At 38.4% G+C, this 20949-nt stretch overlaps 2 protein-coding genes across 2 annotated transcripts; both read right to left on the bottom strand.

The window, feature by feature from the left end:
• Positions 1 to 27: 27 nt before the first annotated feature.
• LOC108755914 (nuclear pore complex protein DDB_G0274915-like) lies at positions 28 to 3047 on the bottom strand. Its single transcript, XM_018499328.1, has 7 exons — positions 3012 to 3047; positions 2740 to 2924; positions 2636 to 2666; positions 2349 to 2520; positions 2112 to 2198; positions 1989 to 2016; positions 28 to 1657 (listed from the first exon to the last, which is right to left on the bottom strand). Exons 2-7 carry the CDS (start codon positions 2816 to 2818, stop codon positions 159 to 161), a joined length of 1896 nt encoding a protein of 631 aa, XP_018354830.1. The 5' UTR covers positions 2819 to 2924; positions 3012 to 3047; the 3' UTR covers positions 28 to 158.
• A 1010-nt stretch (positions 3048 to 4057) lies between these two features.
• LOC108755954 (hemocytin) lies at positions 4058 to 20773 on the bottom strand. The gene is made up of 29 exons (XM_018499429.1): positions 20598 to 20773; positions 20292 to 20444; positions 19877 to 20004; positions 19615 to 19774; positions 19411 to 19538; positions 19234 to 19329; positions 18708 to 19060; positions 17811 to 18393; positions 17431 to 17718; positions 16902 to 17332; positions 16526 to 16787; positions 15523 to 15753; positions 15219 to 15444; positions 14942 to 15147; positions 14507 to 14872; positions 13998 to 14336; positions 10812 to 13921; positions 9348 to 10708; positions 7921 to 9119; positions 7333 to 7686; positions 6939 to 7052; positions 6635 to 6856; positions 5903 to 6186; positions 5537 to 5815; positions 5194 to 5454; positions 4959 to 5111; positions 4694 to 4817; positions 4424 to 4576; positions 4058 to 4330 (listed from the first exon to the last, which is right to left on the bottom strand). Exons 1-29 carry the CDS (start codon positions 20705 to 20707, stop codon positions 4143 to 4145), a joined length of 11862 nt encoding a protein of 3953 aa, XP_018354931.1. The 5' UTR covers positions 20708 to 20773; the 3' UTR covers positions 4058 to 4142.
• Positions 20774 to 20949: the final 176 nt, after the last annotated feature.

Below are 20949 nucleotides of genomic sequence, written 5' to 3'. Positions count from 1 at the left end.
AAGAGTCTTTAATTGGTCTTATAACTATAATTTCTAGTAAAAACCTATTTAGACATATTAGCCATATAAAGATTTAGATATTTACAGCAGAAATAGTACCTTTATCACAGTATACATTTAATACCTGTCATTATAAGTTCATAGATGGTATTATCAAGTCATCTTATATCTTTAGTAGGAGGTTTGAGTGGTATTTTGCCGATGATAAATTTTTCAGCCAAGAACATATTCTTCTCATCATCCGTTAATGCATTATCCGCGCTATAAACGGTATCGTCGATGATGTTGTTGGTTATAGCGGTGTTAAACGGTGATTTTCCAAAAGGAGGAATGTTGATGTTTAATTGATTTTGCGCAACGTTTCCGAACGGTGAAGCGCCTTGTGGCCGTGGTGCAAATGGCTTTGCGGGTGTCGTTGTAACAGTTGTACTAGCAGGTGGACCGAACGGAGAGGAAGTATTGATATTGCCAAATGTCGATGCGGAGAACGGTGATGGATTTGGAATGGTTCCGTTGGAAGTTGCAAAGGTAGTTCCCGCATTCACAAATAACGAATTGGAAGAGGTTTCTGTGGTGCCGAATGTATTATTTGTATTCGCGACGGACACGCCGAATCCTGTGCCCGCAAACGGCGCCGAGCTCGTGTTTGTAGAATCAAATTGTTGCGAGCTAGTGGTGACGAACGGGCCGCTGATCGCGGCAGGCGGCGCACCGAACGGTGTGTTGCTTGCCGACATGGTGTCTGTATTCTGTGTACCAAAGACATTAGGAGCGGATACGGTTGTTCCAAAGGTATTATTGCTGGGCTGTTGATTCAGATCAAAGGCCAAAGGTGCTGGCGCCGTGGTAGCGACGGATGCACCAAAACCTGGTGTCGTCGCGGCAACAATAGGCGTACAAAAAGCTGGCGTAGTAGTAGCGGCAGCCGCACCAAAACCTGGCGTTGCAACAGCCGTGGATACGCCAAAGATGCCGTTTGTGGGAGTGCCAAACGTTTGACCGCCGCCAAATAACGAGTTGCCAGTGGAATTGTTAGTATAGTTAGTAGTTACTCCCGCGAAAACTGGTGCTCCGCCGAATGCATGCATTTGCGTTTTTGGCTGAGTGAATATCCCGCCGTTGAAGGAGCCAGATGATGACGTAGTCGAGACACCGAAGACCGGATTTGTCTGTAATCCAGTGGACGAGCCACCGAACAAATTGGAGGTGGTGGTTGTCGGTCCGCCAAACAGCGAAGTGTTCGCCTGCGAAGTCATCGGATTATTGAACAGCGAGGTGGTAGGCACGTTGCCAAGCTGGCCCGTCCCGCCAAATACATTGTTTTGGCCAAATACACTTTGAGGCGATCCGCCGAAGATCGGATTCGTCTGTTGCGTTCTAAATGCTGATGTGCTGGTCTGTACACCGCTGAATGTAGGCGTGCTCGTGGTTCCAAAAATAGAGCCAGCACCACTCGTCGTAGTACCAAATCCGCCGAGATTATTTCCGAAGGTCGCCGCATTACCAAATGCTGTATTATTATTGGACTTTCCAAATATCGACGATGTATTGCTCGAGGAGGTGAATCCACCAAATGGATTATTATTCTGCATATTGTATGTTGTATTTCCGAACACGTTATTAGTCGACGTGTTATTGACTAGACTCAGCTGAGAAGCTGCAAAAAATAAAATAGATAATTTCCTCAGAAAACAGGAAATATTTCCGAAATATATATTATATATTTCATTACAAGATTTAAAATATTTCAGAATTTTTCATGAAACATTTCTGAAATATAAATAGCCAGAAAATATATTAAAGATTTTTAAAATATTTTTCTTCTTATAATATTTGTACATTTCTAAAACATTATGAAATATTTTAATGTAATATTTTAAAACGTTTTATAAATGTTGACGAAACATTTCTGAAATATTTTATTGAAATTAAAAAAAAATTATTCACATAAATATTTCATGCTGTGTAGTTGTATACATCTAACCTACCTTTTTGGCTACTTCCTAAAATTTTTTTCTGAAACACAATCATATCGTTCATAAATATATTTGAGAGGCTTTAATCGATTAATCAAAACAATTACATGGAGAAACCCATTTCACTTGACATACCAGCAACGTCATTGTTTCTCGCGTAGGATTTTTTAGCACCTCCCTTTTCGCCTTCATGTCTTGATACAATTGTTGAAAATGTAATTTCTAAAAACACAATATGCAAAAATAGTCTATTATTTTATATATCAATAAATACTCTCATGATTTATCTGAGCAACAGAAAAATTTTTCTTTCAGGAATCCTTTATCTTATAGCTCCGTATTGCTCAGACAACTTAACATAAATCTACTAACCGCTTGCTCAACCATGCCATTTTTCTGTGCATTATATATCTCCCATCGAACTTCCTCTGGAGATAAGTCCTCCATCCCTGGGATACAAGGACGTTCTTTGAGTGGGGCAAAGCAAGACAGCAACCACTGGCCGCCTCTCTCCGCAAGAAGTACTTCCTTGGCCACCAGAATACTGATGTATATGAATGTAGAAAAGAAAAAAAGATCGATCTTAACTTAAGTATATAGACTTGTAAACATAAATAGAAACTCACAATATACATATGCAAACTTATGCAAATACTTACACGATATCATCCTCGGTTTTAGTATTGCCCGCTTGGAAAGTCAAACAATGATATATTACTTGCCAGTTGAATAGTGAAAATGTATATGTTAACATATGTCTTACCGAAATGATTTATGTGTTCGAATTGGCAATATTGACCGTAACGGCAATTGCCTTGTCGATAATATTTGCAAATAACCATTGTATACACCGCAGAAACAACGGGAGTACTTTATTCCCGCGTTCTTTCGTGAACGTCGTTCCTCCTAGAACGTACACGATACCGGTACGGTGTCCTTCACCTCCCCCTTTTTATAAAATACAAATTATAGCTTTATTTCAAAAAATCATTTTCTTGTGCAGTAATTTTTGTTACGTATAGTTTTGTAACTTACGTTATTATTGTTTTCTTTCGCTCTGCTCCATTCACGTGTACGAAGAAACATTGTAGCTCCATCGTAATTTTTGGGGAACCTTATAACAAAGTGCATGCTAAACTTTGTCGATAAAGTAGTTCGATTTCGATAGTCGGCAATCTGTTTAATATTATAATATAAATTAAAAAAATAATGTTATATTTTGTCTTTTTTTATTGAAAACTAAATAAAAAATACGTATTAAATTTTTTTCTTTTTTAAATAATAAACGCATTGAAAATTTATTCGATGAATCAACAAATAAATTATTCGCAAAGATATGAATCGTACATTATACCTTTTTCTCTTAATTTTAATTCTTTACAACCAAAAAAAGATAAAAAATAAATTAATTCACATACACATGCGTGCGCGTAATTTTTACGAGAGCGGCATCAAGATCCTACCGAAGCATTGGCAACAAGTCGTAGATCAGGACAGTCAATACACTAAATAAATTGTTACAATGTCGATTTTTTGTTTAAATTTTATACTAAAAATTCGCAGAACTCTTTTTCTCCAACTCAATATATATATATAATATTCATTTTTTTCTATTATCTAACAAAATTATCTTCTTTTATTATTTATTATTTATTTCTATCAATATATAAATTAATTTTAATCTCATATGTGATCTTTATGTGACTTTTATTTCTACTACTATATAGATTACGTCTTTAATCTTGATATAACTTATTGTTTTTTATTTTTTTCTAATTCTAAAGAATTACATGTTACTAAAGAGTAAATTAAACTGAAATTTTAAGCCAGGGAGAAATAAAAGTCAATTAGACATCAATTCAATTTTTATTTTTTTTCTGAAAAAGTCAATCTACAGTGGTAGAAATGGATATAAGAAATGAAATTAATATTAGATGTTTCTAATATGTCTAAGTATAATTCAATGATTTTCGACTGAATTTCACTGTATGTTATGCACGCATTGCATGCTTGCTAAACACGCTCCTGGTTGTTCATAATTATAATAAACAAAAGATTACTAAAATATTTATTCTTCTTGCATATATTGAAATACAGGAGAGAATATCTTATTTAAAAATACATGAATAAGAATAAATGATCAAGCAAGCATACATCCTTTAGAGATTAACCCTTCGTCTTTGTCTTATTATCGTTCTTAACATTTGAGGAACCACAATTTTGACAAGAACAAGAACGCGGTATTGCCATTTGTTTCTTCAATCTTTTGCCGTCTTCGCATTTCAAATTGGCAATGATACCCATGTATTCTTTCACTTGACAACACTGACAATCATTTACTTGATTCCAGTTTTCTACATAAGAAAACACAAATAAGATAAAAATCAAGCTTACCATTGTAATAAAATACAACAAAGAAAGAATTTAATTTGGTTTTGCATTATTACCACTGTCAAAGAATGTTGAAGATTGGCATGATCCACTGCATTGTTTAATACCCTCAATAGCATCCACGTTTTTACATTTTCCATGAAATGAATGATTTATACTCAGCATACCTACAGTACTATTTGCATCTATGAAAACTGCTTCACATGTTTCTAAAAAAATAATTATTGATGAAAAATATTAATTAATCTTTATCACAAATAATTAAAAATATACAGCATTATTTTTCAAATAAATCAAAGAATACTTATTTTTATTTTTCTTTTTACCTTTAATCTGATCTTTTATATTAACGCTCATATTACATTGTTTGCAGCATTGATCATGATAAATCGATTCATCAGGGCAATTTGTTACATCTGGACAAGCAACTGGACTCACAGCAAGAGATAGCTAAAATGAATGTGCACTTATAAAATATAAAATTATTTCAAAATTAATAAATAATAATATATATAATTAATTGTTCGACTTTCCGAAAAGATGCTAGTTGCATCTGATCCAAAAATTTACTCTTCTTGAGAGATAACTTGCCTGTTCGTTAGTTTCCATGCACATATAAGTAGTACAATTATCATCGGACGACCATGTCATGCCAGGCGCATACAGAGTATCTTCGAGCACACAAAACGCTTGCTTGCATTCTCCGCAACATTTACCATCTTCTGGTTCTTGATACGACCATCCCTTTTATCAACACGATATTAATTAAATATTTTGAATATATAAAAACACTTAAACGTAAGTGCGTATAATAAAATTTTCTTACTTGAGCACACTGTTTTGAACACACTTCAACCTCTATACGCTTTGTTATATTCGGACCATCCACACATGTCTCGATGACACAGCTATCTGTGAGAGATTTCCAAATTTCTCCAGGTTTATACAATTTTCCATCATTACGACAAGCTGTTTTAACAATTTCCGGACAACATCTTCCTGGAATTTTGTGTGCTTCTATTTCGAACTCGGATTTCACTTGCGGATCGATTTCTGGGCAAGTTTCAGTACTCGCTTCTAGGTACACCTAAAATTTGAATAATAATATAACTAAACGAATCCATAATTTTATCAATTAGTAAATATTTTGATTATATTAATAATCTTACACTTCCATTTATTGATTTGCAAAGATACATTGTACAATGATCGTCAGAGTACCATTGTTCTCCTACATTTTTAAGCGTGTCTTCTACAATGCATGCAACTTGGATACACGAACCACAGCAATTAACGCTGGTATCTTTAGGCGCTTGATATTTGTACCCATAATCACACGTGATATCACATTCTTGAACTTTATTCAATATCTGTATACTACCTGAATCTTTGTTACATTGCATCATGAGGCAAGCATCTTCAATATTGGGCTTCCAACTTTCGCCAATCTATGATAATGATTAGCAGTATAAATTGTATTTTTATAATAATGTTAAAATAATAACGTATACATAATTAGAGAGAATTATTCTTACATTGTATATATTGCCTTTCCATTTGCAAGCAGTACGCTCGAAGATTGGACAGCATTTATCATTCAATAATATTTCTTCAAGTACATAATCGTCTACATCAGGATGTGCGCTCATACTTGAACATTCCGTGAGTAAACAATTTGTTTTAGGACCATCATCCGAATTCTCGCACACGCACGATTTGCATTTACCGTCCTTCCATTCTTCACCAATTTTTTTTGCTACCACTTGTTGTTTGCCTTGTTCTTCATTATTTGTATAAAGACAAACATCCTTTGGCGGCACTAATGCAAATACGAAATAATACAATTGAATTAATATTTTCATTTTGTAGAATTTATATCTTTTTTACAAAAATATGCGTTGTTAAAAATATTGATTTCCTAAAAAAAATGTATATTTATATGTTAATTTAAATATAAAAAGTACAATAAAAATAAAACCACATTTCTGTAGTCTTAAAAAAGTAATAAAGTAAAATGACGAAGATACGGTCTTAATAACACAGTATATATGATTGCATTCGCAAATTGGATGTATTAAATTGTAATTATTTAAAAAAAAAAAATTGTATTACTCCAATTACGCTGATTCCTTATGGCTCTTTTTTTATACAAATGTTTATGTCAATTTAAGTTACGTTATAAATACTATAATATCTTCCCATTTTACAACGCACATAAACACATAATACATTTGACAATTATACAAAAATCATGAAAAAAACTTTACCACATTCGTAAGTGGGACAACAACTGTCTACAAGCATTGTTGTAATAACATTATAATAATCCAGACAGTTTGGTGCAGAAGGACAAATTCTCGGATCGCATATTTTACTTGGTCGCGGGCAGCAACCAGATGTATTCATTATATGTATAAAACCAGGTTGTAGTTGCTCAATTTCATTTGTAAAATTATCGAAAATGGGACATTCGCTTACAGGCAAGCATTCTGAAATTACATGCAATATTATGTAACTTGCAAGGATTAGACAAATAATTATAAGAAATGCATACAAACATGTTATACATACGACATATAAATTTGTGACAACCATCAGCATCGGTAATCGCTTTCATTGTCTGACCAAAGCCACATTCTGGCTCCTGTGACTCAATACATATTGTAGGCGCTGTCGGCTTTTGAGCTACAGAGACGCGTTATTAGATTATAAATGGATACAATAGAATATATTCCTATTCATTGAGAAATTACAGCATTAAACAATTTCTCTCACAAGTATATAATTATATACTTTAATTTTATTATTTTAATTAAATATTTAATTGATATAATAATAAATCATCTAATTAATCATTTAATTAATTATTAATTCGTTTATAAAATAAATTTCACTAAAACATACAACATAAATAAATAAATATACATTAGAAATGTATTTTTGGGTAATATTTATGTTAACTTACCACACAAATATTTAGCGCAACATCTCTCCTCAGTTCCATTGATAAGTACAGGTGTCATATTTTCTTCACAGATCGTATCCAACACAGGACATTCCATCGTTTGACAGTTTACAACTCCATCATTGCAATTGCATTCGGTGCATTTATCCGGGTGCCAGATATCTCCCTGCACGTGACCATCTTTATCACAAATAAAACAATTCTTCTTCGGTATACAGGAATCATTATGGAACACATGATCCACTGAACAAAAACATCCTTCGACAAGATCAGACGCGCACTTAGAATTATCTGAACCGTTTATGGTATCACATGTTTCTTTACAGCTGGATCCACATGCCTGGTAGACAAGATCTGTGAATGATAAATATATTTATTTAAAAAGAATAAAACTTTTTTACAAATTATTCCAAATTAATACATACAATTTTAGTCAATAAAAATTATTTTTTAAATTGAATATAAAAAAAAAATTTGGAGATAATAATAACCTAAAACATTTTTGTATAAAATTTCGTTCTCAACTTTATTTACAAATACAATTTTTGTATTCAAATTCAATAATTAAGATATTAGACAAAAACTCACCTTTGGGACACTTGTAAGGACAGATTTCGTTAGTTCTCCAATCTAAACATAGACCAGCTTCCGAACACTTCCTCGCGTACATCTCTAAGCTGTCGCAATAATTTCTGCCAGTGCATAACGCATCGTGACAACAATCTAAATATGGTTTTGGATCAACAATGCTATGACATTGCTTGAACGTTGCTAAATCTAATAAAAACTTCTTGCAGAAATCTTCTTCCTCTGGTGGAGGCGTACATTGAAGTTGATGATTACTGGAACATGTTTGATCGCTCCAACCCAACTGCGGCAACAGATCTTCGACCAACCAGGATTTGCCAAACTCCTCGACGTCATTGGTAATCTCTCCATCACGTTTCTCGAAACCATTTTCGGCATCGGCGTTGCAACTGCCGCACAAACCCTCAGTATCATCGCTGAAGATATGCGAAGGTAGTTTCAAGGTAAATGCGAAGTTCTGTTGGAAGGTAACAAGTTCTAATTGAAAAGACGGTATGAGCAAAGTTACATCTCCGGTCGACATTCGATTTAAAACAATCCATGTAAGGTTGTGCGGGAAGTTTTCCACCTGGGAATCGTTGATTATCACCCGTAGATCCTTTGAACGTTCTGCTCGTTTGATTTGTACTATGTGCTTCTCGTAGAGCAGGGTGATAGCTTCTGTACATGTACCGGTACCGCAATACCCATTAGTGATCAAGATTTGATATACACGAGTCTCTTCCCGATTCTTCGCGTTCTCCACGACATTTCCCGAAAGCAGGTAGGTACAATTACCGGCGAACATGAAGCCCTGGCGATTGAAATCGATGAACTTGGCATCGCCAAGCCCATCGCACACGCAATCCCGACATTGCGCTGGCAGCACACATTCGTCATTTCGACGCACCAGTCCATCCGGGCAGAAGCAGCCGGGGAAGCAAACGCCTCGCATTGACGGACATGGTTCCACTTCGTGTAAATTGTCGCAGGTGATTTCGCACTTGTTGCGGAAGCAATCCCGATGAACAAACGGTGATGGGCAACTCGCAGGACAATCATAAGCGGTTCTCCAATCCGATAACGGATCAGCGCCAGGACCGAGAGTAGCTTCGCATTCGCCAACGAAGCTCGTCAGTAAACGACACCGACAGTCTTCATAGGAACTATTAGAAGTTTGCAAACAAGAGCACATGCTCTCCACGCAGCCAGACATAAATCTGCGATAGAGAAATAATAATCATTTATTATTTTACCGATTTTGCGAGAATATATATTTAAAAAAATATGTATATATAATCTGCACAAAAATTCATTTAGCTTAACTGGATAAAACTTTATTTAAAAATTCCAATTTTGTTACAACAAATTTTACAAATTTTATGTACTCCAATTTAATCGTTTAAATTAGTAAGTTTTTATTATATTGAATGTTTATTAAATACTACCTGTCGACGTCGACAACTGCAGAACACGCGTCTAGTAGCATTGGACTTTTCACGGAATTGCAGATGGTCCAAGCCCGTTCCTGAACGTCATGTGGACATACATGTACATCGCATTCTGTGTTTTCCATCGCCCAGCTGTCCCCAAACTGAACTGTGCTTCTCGCTTGTGTACCTTCAGGTGTCTGGCGATCATTCGTGATATCACCGTCGAAGTATCCGCACAAGCCATCCACGCGACCTGCCAGTTTAGTGGTGACGCCGATCTTTACGTTGGTGCCCGAGTCCCAGATCACCCAAAAACCATAGCGATGCGAGACAAAGATGATCTTGTCGCCTGTGCGTGAAAGCTTAAAACCGGGTAATCGATTTCCGAGTCGCGCGATCTGCTCGGCCGTGAAAGTGTGCTCGTCAATGTCTGCATGTAAATCTGGATAAAGCACGATTGCGCGTTCATTCAGCGTCACCACCAAGACCCGTGTGCAAGACCACTGTCCACGCGAGTCGATGCACTGTTTCTCCAACGTAATATACCACTCATTACCATACATGTCTCGGGCTAAAATGTGATTGCAGATATCGTACTTGTATTCCATGTTATCGAACGTGTTGAATGTTCGACCTGTAACGTTGCAAATTACCTCCTGTGGTGGTAATGGTCGGCAAGCATATTTGGGACATTTGTGCATCTTGTACATGCTCATCTTCTTATACACTACTTCGTACTGAGGTGGACAAGACACCTCTGGACACTTCTCAGACTTTTCCCCGTTAGGATAGACAGGAGGTTTATTGGCCACACAAATAAACTCAGGGCATTGAATACTTTCCGATGCTAATTGATCCTTCATTGGACGATCATGAATCGGATGACGATATGGATGCTTTTTGTACTCCTTAATAAAACTTTTGTGACCTTTGGATTTTACATTCGTCTTAACATTACGATATGGTTTATCGTATAGCTGAGACGCCTGCTTGAAAACTAATCTGTAACCGAGTGGACAAATCGGTTTCTCACATGGCAATGGAGGGGGACTGATAGTAGTGATTTCTTGTTTGATTGTTGTCGAAGATTCGATCACGATAGGTGTCGTAGAAATTATCTTTGGACAATCTATCTCATCATCCGGACAATCCTGAACACCGTTGCACCATGCGGTCTCGTTTACACACACGTCGCTTGTGGGACAGTGCCTGGTGCCTGCTGGGCAAGGTTTGCAGAGACAGGCGCATAATTCACCGACAACAGATCGCAGGCCCGGTTCCAAGCAAGGCTCGCACTTCTTCGGCAAGCAAGCGGCTGTTCCGCTGAAGGAGCACACGCATTGCTGGCAATCGTCCGTCTCGTACATGCTACCTACCTGTAATAAATATCTATTATTGTAACTACCATATCCTATCCTTAAAAAGTTTGCTTTAGAACTTTAATAAGCGCATTATTGTTATCACTACTATTATTATTACCGCGTAAGGTACGTGTCCAACCACGCAAGGACATTCTCGCTTTGGTATGCACGACTCCCCGTCCCACCAGTGAGGATCCTCGCATTTGCAACCTTCGTCGTTCGACGTTTGATCAATTCCGTCGCACACGTTGCATTCTTGATTAAACGTCGTCGTCGATTTGATTGTTGATGTCGTTGATGACACAGGATACATTAGATAACAGCCTAGGATTTCGACTTTCAACGCAATATGATTGTGCCACTTGACGAGTTGTATCTTTAGGAACTTCGCGTGTAATGGTCTCTCGAAGAAATTCGTCCGCTGGCTTTCCGCGTCAAAATTACCGAGAAACACCTTCTCATCGCCGTCCTCATCGACGACTGGATTCCAATAACGTCCGTCGTTGCTGTAAAATATTTTGTAAGCGGTCGTCCAAGCGCCGTCGCCGCCTTTAGTTGTGACTCCGGTCAGATTTCGAGCTTCTAGGAAGTTGAACTGAACGTATTGATGAGGATTGTCCAAAGCGGCACGCCACGCACTTTCCGTGGACAACCGAAGATATTGAACCAGCTGCGGCGAGCTCGACACTGAAATTTGTTGCATGGTCATCAGTCCGTTATCCAATCCCATTGAATCCTCGCACACTGGTATCACGACCTTTTCAGAAGTTGTTTTCGTTGTCGTTGACGTTACGTGATCCTGACAACCCAGCACTTCCATCTTAATTACGATTCCATTGTGCCATGTCAGAGGATTGATACGAATAATCTTCGCTTCAATTGGTTGATAGAATATTTGCTTCACAGACTGGATTTTATCAATGGGTCCTCTAAACACGCGTGGCTGTTTCTCATGATCGAGTACATATGAGAAGGTTTGGCCGTCCTCCGAGAAGAGCATCTTGTAACTAGTTACAAATTTATCTTCAGAAACGCCGCCTTGCAGAATCACTCCATAAATTGGTTCAGGTTTATTAAACTCGATATTAAGCCATTGATCCGTGTTCAACATCTCAGGTTCCCAGAATTTCTTGGGTAGCAACATTGTTCCTTCCGTATACACTAACAAATCCTCGGATCGTAAAACAGAATTCTTATTGCCGCTAGAACGGACAATCACTTCTTCCCGCAGATTTTGTATCAGCGGTACGTAATTGGCATCACTGCATTCTCCAGGCGGAGTGACCGTGCTATGTAGAAGAATCGTTTGCTCACTGACGGATGATCCGATGACTGGTAATGTTTCCCAAGTACTTCTCAAGGTCGTACTGAGCGGTGGTTGTGTGGTTGTTTCCGGTCCTCTTCCAGTTTCAGCTGTCACTTCATGACCCGAGATATCGCATAAAGCTGTATCGCAAGTATAATAATTATTGACACATTGGCAGGTCTCGCAGTCAGATTCTTTTTTTATAGCACCGGGCGCAACTGAGCCTCCATCATGGGACTTACAAGAACAGTGATTCGCCTCCACGCAAGTGATACCGTCTCTCCAAAACTTGTGCGAAGGACACGTCGGTCGGTCGATCGAGACGCATCCGGAAACGCAATCAGTACCTTCGTTGCAAAGACCCTGCGTCATTAGAATGTGACGATAGTACTGACACGCCCTAGCGCACTGGATTGCGCATTCACTCCATGTCTCGTCTTCCTTGCACACCTTCATAGTTGATACTATTTTTTCCACTGTGGTCGACAGTGTGTTATTGTAATGACTGATACTATTGCTGCTCCACTGGGTTTTGCCACTGGCTTGCGTAGTTCCTCCGGACTCAACCGAGCATTCTGGTCGCGTGCGTAAAACTTCTGTCGGCCAATCGCACACGTGAATCTTCGAATTGTAAAGAGTACCGGGACTACATGATTTTTCTATCAATTCTTGTCCCGTCAATGTAGAAACGCACTGATAAAACAGCTGACAATTCGTCGGATGTGGCAAATTGGGCTGCGCGACGTCACATTTTTCCCCTTCCCCCGTAATCTCCGTTGTCTTTTCGATACCGTGCGTAGTTGGTTCAGAGCAACGGCATAATACGCTAATCTCGAAATCTATGCAAGGAAGATCCGGATGCGATTGGCAATACAAACCACGCTCCAAGCTGCACTCCACGTCCAAACCGGTCTCCTTTGGACTTAAGTGTTCTTTAACAGATCTGCATTTTATATCAACTATGTACTCCCTGTCGCAAACTGCAAATCCGTTTGCGTTAGCAAGATCCATCGACTTGGGCAAGGGTTCCACATCCAAGAACTTCTTTCCTTTCACCGCTGGATCCTTGTTGATCCACGTGGTCCAGCCATCTATGCATTTCTGGGGTTCCGCCAAGGGCACAGCAGTAGTACCAGCGGTAGTCATGCTGGTGCAGGCTTCTCCTTTGCAGATCACCTTGCCACGACTGCAAAAGCAACTGTGGCAATCGTCACCACTAACTCTGTCACCCTCATAATATGTCATCCCATCAAGCTCGATACAGAAAGGTTTTGGGCACGTCGATTTGAGTATACATTCCGTGTAACTGGCGTTTCGATACACTTGGCCTTCGGGACAAGATTGAAACTGGCAGCCCTCCACGCATGTATCCTCCGCACATAGATGCGAGCCATCTCTCACAATCATAGAATTATCGCACGTTTCACGCGGACAGGTCGAAACACAAGGTGAATACGTGCTACATTTCTCATCGCACTGCAACGGGCAGAGTTCTTGCGTTCGCCATTTCACCGGGACACCTCGTACATTGCATTCGTGCGCGTATGCAGCCAACGCCGTGCACAGGCACTCACAGTCGCCACCGGCGTCGCAGCTACATGTGTCGAAAATACAGTTGCGCAGATACGGCTCGACCTCCACTTCGGAATGACACGGTGAGAACAATGATGACTTCAGCACGTTGCACTGTCGTAGCGACCATAGTTTACGTTCAGGATGTTGTTCGCAGACATCCTGTACATCTTTCGGTTCAGGACAGAACGTATCCTTTTTCCATGAATCCCCAAACAGATTGACGGAAGCCTCAGATATCCCTCCAGATGGTGTCTTAAAATCGTCCTCGGCATTATTGTTGTAATCGCCACATAGACCCATCGTGCGACCCTTCCATTCCTGATTTAATCTTACGTAAACTCTGGTACCTAATTAAGAATAATCAATAACTCTTTTCAAGAATTCGACTAAAATGTATTTGAATAATCTGTGCGTAGTTCTTACCTTTATCCCATTGCAGCACCAATCCTAAATCTGGCACATCAACAAATACGAAGAGACCAACGGACCTTATCGATAATCTCTTAAAAGATCCCTTGGGTAACTCCTTTCCTTTTGTCAAAATTAACTCTTCCTGTTGTTCACCACTGCCAATCGTAAGCTTGATCGATTTCGAGCACGCAACTCCATTTGTACCACAAGGTACGTTCTGAATCGAAACATCAAAACAATCTTCCTTATTCAAAGTACTCTTCACCAAAACGTAGTCGCAGACACCTTGGAAATCATATGTTTTACCGTCAAATGTTTTATAATGCGAATCACCCCATACAGAACAGACTCCTGCAAAGGAATATTAGCAATATTCAGCGTCATAATATATATATATGTGATGTAATAAAAATATAATAAATCAAATTCTTTTTAAGATATTTGCCAACAAAAATCACAAATAAAATATACAAAGAAATAATAGAAATAGTTAATAGCAAATTAACAAAGAAAAAAATCACCTGCGCAAGTTCTGTCCGTGCATTTCCATTTGGTGCCCTCGCACGTACAAGTATTACACTCGGCTTGTATAACTGAGCCTTGTTTGTAGCTCTTTCCGCCATGATGACAGGGACAGTCCTCTTCTTTGATGCAAGCACCATTTGGTGTATCTAAAACATATCCGGATTTGCAGACACAACCAGATGTGCACACTGATGGTGTCTGTTCGCTTTGTATGTGCATGTTGCTACAAGTTCTCTGCTCCACCGGCTCGCAATCTGTCACTTCCAGATGTTTGCTAGCCTGGCAAACAGAGAGTAATTCTGTGACCGGTGGATACTCCCGAATTTCGTTTGGCGTTGCTAACCGGCATTCCCATACACCGCCTGTAGAATCAGTGAAAAATAATTTTGGATTACGAAACACTACCGAGAGCAGACTAGCGCTTCAAGTACCTATGCAAGAGCAAAGCTCTTGTCCCTTGTTGCCTGGACGGACTTCTCGATGATTAGGCTTGTATTCGCGACCTGCATGCACGCAGGGACACTGAGCGATTGGGACGCACTCGCCATTCACGTCTAATGTTTGATCTTCTGGACAGTTGCAACCTTCTACGCATTCTTGCTTACAATCCCGATAAAAGGAGATGTCCGTACACGATCTGTATCAATTCAGAGGGTAATACAAAACATTTAGACAAATAAATGCAGTGAATGCATTATAACGTGTTACCTTGTGCAACTATTTCCACAGATTTGATAAGTCTGTCCGCCGCTGCAATGAATTTTACATTCATCAATCTCAGTGCGCCACGAAAGCTTTACGCCTAGAGCCGCGCAATCTTTTGCATACGCTGCTAACATAGGGCAAAGACACGATTTTATATCAGCATCGCATGCGCACATATCGTACATGCAATCTCGGTAAAATTCCGTCGGATCGACATGCCAATGGCAATCTAAAATAATAGGAAAATAATGAGATTATTTAAAACTCTTTAGATACTCTTTAGATATTATAAAAATTTTATAAGTACCTGAGAAAATATCACTATGTATTTTGGAGCAGTGTTCTTCCGCGGTCGCGCGCCTTTCAGGATTTAACTCGCAGGGATGTTTTGATTCATTCTCAGGCTCATTAACGCAATATTCACTTGTCTTCCACTTATTGGCGAAGGCGATCGCCGCGGGTTCAATATCACCGTCAGGAGTTATAAAATCATCCTTTTGATTTTCGGTAAATGTTCCGCAAAGTCCTTTCGTTTGATCTGAATAATCGCGGTTCAATCAGAAGGTTGTTCTTTGAAGGGATGATAATCAGAAAAATTAGAAAATAAGGAAGCACGCATAAAGTCTGCGCATAGAGTCAATTTTGATGATCAAGTATTTAATCAAATATTTAATAACGTCTCTCTTGATGAAAAATGCAGAGTAAATTAGTTTGCATTTTTCATCAAGAGAGACGTTATTAAGAAATACTTGAAACAAAGTTTAGCTGCTGCATTAAATAGAATAGACCATCCATCTAATGGCGCAACATCCCAAGTCGGGACCAGGCCTACTTCTCGTACGTATGCCTGTGGTGCACACGCAGATTGTACACAGATACATATGGGACCTACAATTTAACGCCGGTTCTAAACGGCAGTTTTGAGAGGTTCTCTTGGCAATAGAATTACTAAAATGATAAAATATGTTTTTTCTTCTTCCTCTTAGTTAAGTTCTAAGCATATATTACACCTTTCTCATATGCTTATGGTGCGCACGCTGATTATTCAATTACCACAAGCGTATGGGACTTACAGTTTTAATGCTGGTTCCAAACAGCAGATTTTTTTTAGGAGTATTTCTGTGGGCAAGATACTCTCGGAGATTGCCGACAGAGCTTTTTCCGAGAGGAGACATGAGCGTAAATATTTTGATTACTATTGGGATCGAACCTGGGACTTCTGACATGATATAGACCAGTGCGCTGCCTACTATGCCACGCTCGTGCTCTTCTTCTTATTATAATAATGAAAGTAAAACCAAAAAGTTTACCGTGAAATTCAGCAGGAGCATTAATGTAAACACGTGATACACCGTCCCACCACACTTCCAAAGCGTTTGGCAGATGAATCACCATAAATATGCTGCTCGCAATTCGTATTCGGGCACCATCAAAAAGCGTCGGGAACTTCGTTATTTCATCAGCATTTATCGTAATCTGGCGATTCTGCTTTAATTTTATAGAGGTATTCTTGAAAGTAATTGTAACAGCCTTGACGCACGATGGGGAGCCTGCAGAAGTAAAGCCCATACTCTAAAATAAATAATAATTAATTAAGAAAGATTAAATGGAGAAATGTATAATAATTAATATAATTAATAAGAGCATACTACATCAAATTTCCTCAGTAAAAGGGATTTCTCTGACCTGAGATATCGCTCCGGAACACTGAACATTTTCACTTTCGATCGTGTAATTTTCTCCTTTCATTAAGTAATATTTACACTTTCCCATAAAATCGTAGTGTTTGCCATCAAACGTAGTATAATGCGGGTCGCCCAAGACGGCGCATCTAGCACCACATCGTATTTGCGTGCACACCCACTTACCGGAAGTGCATGTGCAAGTATTGCAGCCTTTTGGCACGCTTGTGCCTGGCTGGAACAATTTGCCCCTCAACCTGCATGGGCACTCCTCTGGAGTGACACATTTCCCTTGGTGCTCCAAGGTACCTGCAGGACAGAAACAGCCCTCCTCGCACTCAGAACTCTCGCTTGTTGCTTCGATACTAGAAGTACAAGACGCTTCCACCTTTGGACCGCATGACATATACACTTGTCCACCATCGCAGTTAATCGCTACAAATAATTTATTTAAAAATTAAGTAAGACAATTTATGTAAGTATATGTTTTATATGAGTAAGTAGCTTTACAAAATATCTTTTTATTAACTCACGACAAGTATCATCGTTTCTCCACGCTGTTGATCGCGCAATTCCTTTGTGAGCACATTGGCGGATATAAACGTCCATCGTGTCGCAGGCGCATTTTCTTCTGTCTTCGTGTTTGCACGCGCAATAATCCCACAAACATGCATCGGTCAGTTCAGGAAGATTAATTGTGTCAGCGCACGCCTTAAATTTATTGTTGGAGAGCAACTGGACGCAGAACTGGAGTGCATCATGGGCAAACTTGTCTTTCGATTCACACGCATGTTGAATACTTGGATAATCATCACATGTTTCTACAAAATAAAATACGTCGTGACATGATATTTTATGTAAAATTATAGTTCAGCATTTATAAAGTACGAGTTGAAAATATAATTGTCATTACCTTCGAAACTTCCGACACGCCAAGAACTTGCCAACGCCGTTACAGTTCGAGCGTAACTTCCAGTCTTCATTAAGAATTCATCGTTTGGATCATCGTTCATAGTACCGCATAGGCCAGCCGTTTTGTTCCACATGCTCTCAGAAGCTTCAATCTGCAATAGCAAGGCGCCGTCCCACTTCAGCTTCACGCCCAGCGAGTCGAGAGAGACGAGGATGAAATGCGCGGATTTGTCCACGCGCAATCCAGGCAAGTATATCGGTATCGGCAACGATCGTTTGTTGTTGGAAAATATCGGCATACCTATGTCGTCGCTGGTGAGTACGTACTTCTTGTCGTGCACAAATAGTTTCACGATCTTGGAGCAATGACGATCCGATCCGATTCTGCAGCCCGGACCATTCGATACCACGATTGTACAAACGCCGTCTTGAGTATCCCGAAGAAGCGTGTGCGAGCAGTCGCTGTCGAAGCTGTAGATTCTGTCATCGAAAGTTTTGTAGTGCGCGCCTCCCCAGGTGAAGCATATTTTCGGTTTCGGTCGATTTATTTCAAAGACCGTTATGCGATCATCATTAAATCGAATCTGTAATGTTTCATGCAGTATAAATTAATCATATCATTTTTTCACTTTGTTCATTTAGTAAACACAGATTCTTTTCACAGTTACCATTTTAATGTTTATTATCGCAAATATAGGTGACTTGGGACAGCAGGTACTTTTGTTAAATTCCATCATAGAATCCATACATGAGTCGCTAAAGAAAATTTAAACTTTCTTTAAAAACTGATAAATACTACGATTAAATTTAACAAAACTACATGCTGTCCTACATTTGCGGTACGATTTTTATTTATATTAAATAAATCATGTTTTCGTAAATAAAATGTATTATTTACTGGATGTGACACATTGCTGTCGTAAACCCTGTACTTTTCATAAATCTCTTCAGAGTGTTTCGTTTTGGTGTTATAAACATTTTCCATTGACCAGGAGTGATTCGATTCCCGTACGTAGGTGTTGTGGAATGTGCCATGTGAAATGATCTTGATGTTATTGTCAATCTTGCATTGCGGTACAGGCTGCGGTTCGAAGATTCCTTTATCGTAAGTGCAAGTGTAAACCGAAGAAGCCGGAAATTCGAATTGCACTCCTGATGGGCAGTAGAGCGTGCAAGAATACGTGTCGCCAGAATCTTTGCAGTAATATCCACCGTTGAAATGTAGTTTCTCGGCATCGCAAACATCAGCAGCTGCCATCCGTACATGTTGATTAGATACATAATTTGCAAAAAAAAATAAATTATAAACATATGAGAAACAGAAAGAGAAAAAGACTTATTTAATACAATTTATTTCCAAGTATCCATATATCTTCCGTTAGATAAAATACAACTACGAATTATAAAGATATCTCATCATTTACAGTATTGACACTGAGGTCCTCGATAATCCTGTGGACATTGGCATACATTCATCGGCAGACAATTGCCACCGTTTTGACAAGGTGGATCGCACACAGCTGTAGAGACATAATCACGTTAATACTGTGCGTATTTAATTTTATATGGCGTACAGAGATTTAATGATCATGCAGACGTACGTTCGCAATCCGGAATTGAAACCCAATCGCTTCTAGTTGGCATCCAACTCCCATTCTTACAGATTAGATTAGCGACGGATGAACCGTCGGGAAAAGTAAAACGCTCCATACAAGATATAGTGCATGTTCTTAAAGAATTTTAAAAAGTTAAAAATTTTTTCTCGTAGAACTTGTAAAAATATAATCTACAAACGTTATACTCACTTCGCATTACATCTTTTATAAGAATTGAGAACGGGTGGAGAATAATTTAAACATGGTCTATCTTCGAATTGGCACTGCGGACCAGTAAAGTGTTTGGGACAGTCGCAATGATGAGGCGCAACACATATTCCATTATTTTGACATTCCGGCATGCAGATCGCTATAAAAGATGTGTGATTTAGATCGCATCGAAGATATCTTATCGTCTCTTAATATTTTTTATCGAGTAGAAATTAAATTTAGATTCACTTTTTCTACGTACGTTCACAATGTGGTACAGAGTTCCACTCGGTTCCTCCAACGTGCCATTCCTTATCGACGCAGGTAATCGTTAGTTGAAACGCACCGTTTGGAAATTTATAGTCAGACGCACAACTTGCGGTACAACCACTATTCACAGAGAATTGTTACATCCAGCATATTTGTTTAGTGTTTTATTATAGCGCATTTCCGTTTATAAAATTAAATACCTTATAATATAACGACTTTAATTGCAAATATCTAATACCGCAAAAATATGTAAATTAACTTATCAATTTAAATAATTTAGACGTTACATTAATATTGATAAATATTATAATATTAATATTAATATTATAATATTTATCAATATTAATGTAACGTCTAAATTATTTAAATTGATATTTTTATTTGAATTTTTCAGTGCTTCTAAATACCTGTCCAGAGAACATTTTATTTTGCCGTTCACAGGCGCGTTCGGTCTACGGGTACAACCCCCTGCAAATACGCGTCTTCCTCCTTTGCTGCTTTTAACATTATAGGAACCTCCAATCGCTGAATCTGGCGCATCTTTTAACATATCTTCCTCCCTAATATACACGAGAAAAATTTATAAATAGAGATAGGATTTTTCAAATAATTCGCATAATTTATTCCTTAAGGAAAATAAAATGCAGTTATTTTAGTGACATTATAAAGAAAAATTTTAGTTTCTATAACAGAAATATATATAATGTACTAACTCATTTACTTCTTGCGCGTTCATATCCTCTGAATATCCATTTCCTTGTCTTATATTGCTTGCAACAATAATCAGCACGAATAAAAGTTCAAGTATTTGCAACGGCACCATGGTACCTGCACGATATAACTTTGTTCCAGAAAAAGTTTTACATTTGTACCTTGGACAAAACGCATGAAATAACACTTGTAAAATGCGCAAATTAGAATACAGTCCTTTTATATATCTACCTCTAGAAGGAAACGGATAAGTGATAAGTTCAAATTATACTTGATAAACGAGATGAAAAATATGGGTCAGTCGGTCGCGAATCAGACGGTACAGACGAAATATGTAAAAATAATCACGTATCA

This window comes from Trachymyrmex septentrionalis, unplaced genomic scaffold, assembly GCF_001594115.1.
Source record: "Trachymyrmex septentrionalis isolate Tsep2-gDNA-1 unplaced genomic scaffold, Tsep1.0 scaffold9, whole genome shotgun sequence".
In the NCBI taxonomy this organism is placed as follows: Eukaryota; Metazoa; Arthropoda; class Insecta; order Hymenoptera; family Formicidae; genus Trachymyrmex; species Trachymyrmex septentrionalis.
Note: the sequence above shows the minus strand (reverse complement) of the source record. Positions and strands in the feature narration are given on the sequence as shown.